This window comes from Octodon degus, unplaced genomic scaffold, assembly GCF_000260255.1.
Source record: "Octodon degus isolate 3935 unplaced genomic scaffold, OctDeg1.0 scaffold00048, whole genome shotgun sequence".
Lineage (NCBI taxonomy): Eukaryota > Metazoa > Chordata > Mammalia > Rodentia > Octodontidae > Octodon > Octodon degus.
In genome coordinates, this window is record NW_004524624.1 from 10,877,234 (window position 1) to 10,880,166 (window position 2,933).

Consider the following 2,933-nt stretch of genomic DNA (forward strand, 5'->3'; position numbering starts at 1 on the left):
GGTCTTTGATGCTTCCCACTAGTGCAGCACAGATTCAGAAGGCCAAGTAGACTTTTTTTTTTTTTGCTGCTCCTATAACTGATTAGGGTTTCAGGGTAGACTATCTTTTTTGTTTCTCTTTGTTCACTTTTTGATTTTTTTTTTAAATTTTTTAGGGAAGGGTCTACAGGGTGTTCAGGGTCTCACTACAAGATCGGACTCGTAGTCTCCTAAGAGCTGGGATTACAGGCCACCACCACACCCAGTCTCAATTCTGTCTCGGAGCACCCCGGGGCAGGGCCAGCAAGGCAGACCGAGGGATCGAACCCTTGGCCCCTGCATCTGCTTGCAGGCCCTTTACTCTGCTAAGCTATCTGGCCGGTCTCTCTTTGTTCTTTTGGTGGTCCTGGGAAAGGAACTTAGGGCCTTGCACATCTAGGTAGGCACTTTTCCCCTGAGGTATTGCCCCCACCCCTCCATCTTGTCTTTTAGCCCTACTATTTTCTAGCTCAGGAATCTAGTGTGATGCAACTGTTCTTCTAGGATTTTGGTCATTATACATACTCAGATCCATTTTTCTAGACCTTAATAGTCAAAGTCTACTACGGGAGCTGACATGAAGAGAAAAAGTAGGGAGGTGAACAGGCTGTGTGTTCAGTTGTGGCAGCCATGTTCCAGTTGAATACATACCATGTATGATTTAATTTTTTTTTTCCATGTATCACTTAAAATATATGTACCCAAGAGCTGAGAAAGCTTAACTGGCACATTATACTTATGTTATTTGACTTATTACTTTCTTTCACTAGTGCAAATGCTTTTAAGATCAAGACTTAAGGGCCGGGGAGATGGCTCAGTAGAATAAGCGCTTGCCTGGCAAGCGCGAGGGCCTGAGTTCAATCCCTGGTTCCGAAAAAAAAAAAAAACAAGATCAAGACTTAAGAAAAAAACTTGCCTAAATAGCTCCTAGCTTACTAGTCATGGTACTCTCTATGGAAGAAACTTACCGCTTTTCCCTCTGGGGAATCAAACGTCAGAAATCTGAGTTCAGAATCTGTCTCCAAGGGCCTCTCGAGGTCATAAGGTTCTCCATTCACTTCAGCAGCCAGGGCAGTATCTGCCAGTGTTAAACTTCAGCGGGGGTGGGGGTGGGGGGGTGAGGATGAAGAAAATGACAGGGTTATAATCCATGGGAGAAGAGAGAAGCTAATCCCTTGGTAACCCTAAATTTGTAAAGCTTACAGAACAGTTATTTCTTTATTCAATGGATAATACAAGAAAGACAGACTCTAAAACCATTGGAGATAAATTCTCAGGGAATGCTATCCTGCTGGGTATGAAATAAAATAAGCAGACCAAATTCTTTCCAGGACAAAAGTGCAGAGAAGTGAGGGCCGAGATGGATACCTCATCTGCCGGGCTAGCTGGTAAGGGGTTGTATTCCATGCCACAGCATCCACTTTCTGGTCTCCAGGAAGAGACACCTTAATAGTTCGGGCTTCCTTCTGTGCAGTGCTTGCTAGCCTCGTTGCCTGAGCAGACCACAGCTCCTCAAAAAGCCCAAGCCGCTCTACCAACCAAAGTGGTGGAGTTGGTAAGGACGCCTGAGGGGAAAGATGTTAGGCATTAACATAGATCTCCTTTCTTTTCGGGGCTTTAGCTGGTAGCTGTGGGTATTCATGAGGTCTTGGCCCTAATTTCTGGTTCTTAATGGGGGACAGGTGATACAAGTTTTAGACTAGGGGTCCTACTAGACACTCCTCTGCCTAAGGAGCTCCCTCCCCTCCAGCCTCCCACCTCTGTTTGACTCTAGAAGCACATGGCCAACTGGGGACTGAATGCAGGGGAGGGGAATGATGGCGAGTGGGTGGATTAGGAGTGCATGCCTTGGGCTGGGTCCTATGGCTTGGAACTTTTTTGGTACCTCATGCAAAGTATGTATCTTGTAGGCTTGCAACCACCGGAACCCCAGCAGGAGACGAAGCGGTCGCCACCTCTGAAATAGCTGCATGTTGCTACAAACCGGCGTGTACACGCTCAGATTACCGCTCTTCACTAGGCTCCTCATTGGTTTCTACCCCAGCAACATCCCTGCCTATTGGTTATCACACCTGCCACTCTGGTCTGGCACCACCTCCAGGAACTCGGAAGAGGCACACCCCACCACAGCTGAAGCAGCGGCTAGAAAGGTTCCGGTGACCGGAAGATGTAAACTGTTACACACATCTGAGATCAGGAAACCCGCAGCATTTCAGTTGAAAGACCAGAGTAAGCACAAGGTGTCCAACAGCCATGAAATCGGAGGCACAAATCTCGAGGATAAAAGCGGGAGAAAAAGGACTGGCGATATAACCAGCGGCGCAGTGTCTACCTGGCAAGCGCAAGATCCTGAGTTGGATTCTCGGTGGGAAAAAAAAGAAAAGAAAAAGTGGGAGAAGCCCGGTGTGGTGGGACACGCCTGTAATCTTAGCGCTTGGGAGGCAGAGGCAGGAGGATGGAGGATCGTTGCAAGTTCGAGACCAGTTTGCGCTACAAAGTGAGCGCAAGGGAGTCTTAACTGTATAGGGAGACCCTGACTCAGAAAGACATAAAAAAAGAAAGAAAGAAAGAAAGAAAGAAAGAAAGAAAGAAAGAAAGAAAACGAAAAGAAAGAAAAACTGGGAGAGAAACACACTAGTAATTATTTCCTTACCCCCCTCCCCCCCGGAACCGGGGATTGAACTCAGGCCCTTGCGCTTGCCAGGCAAGTGCTTGTTCCACTGAGCCATCTCCCCGGCCCAGTTATTTCCCTTAACCATAAAACTTTCTTATCCCTTATCTTTAAAGCGCATAGTTCAATTCCAGTACCCCCAAACAAATAAAGCAGGTAGGAAACTATTAACATAAACTTTGAAACCAGGCAGGTCTAGTGTAATCTCAATCTCTTTTCTTTTTTTTCTTTTTCTTTTCTTTTT

At 46.5% G+C, this 2,933-nt stretch overlaps 1 protein-coding gene across 1 annotated transcript in view; it reads right to left on the reverse strand.

Moving 5' to 3' along the window:
• Nucleotides 1-2,020, reverse strand: part of Tars2 (threonyl-tRNA synthetase 2, mitochondrial) — a 19,124-nt gene extending 17,104 nt beyond the window's left edge. The window contains exons 1-3 of the mRNA XM_004632394.2: nt 1,904-2,020; nt 1,387-1,583; nt 987-1,110 (exon numbers count right to left, since the gene is read on the reverse strand). Of these exons, the coding sequence (XP_004632451.1) occupies nt 987-1,110; nt 1,387-1,583; nt 1,904-1,990 (408 nt within the window). The 5' untranslated portion in view covers nt 1,991-2,020. The remainder of the gene's footprint in view (nt 1-986; nt 1,111-1,386; nt 1,584-1,903) is intronic.
• Between the last annotated feature and the right edge of the window lie 913 nt (nt 2,021-2,933).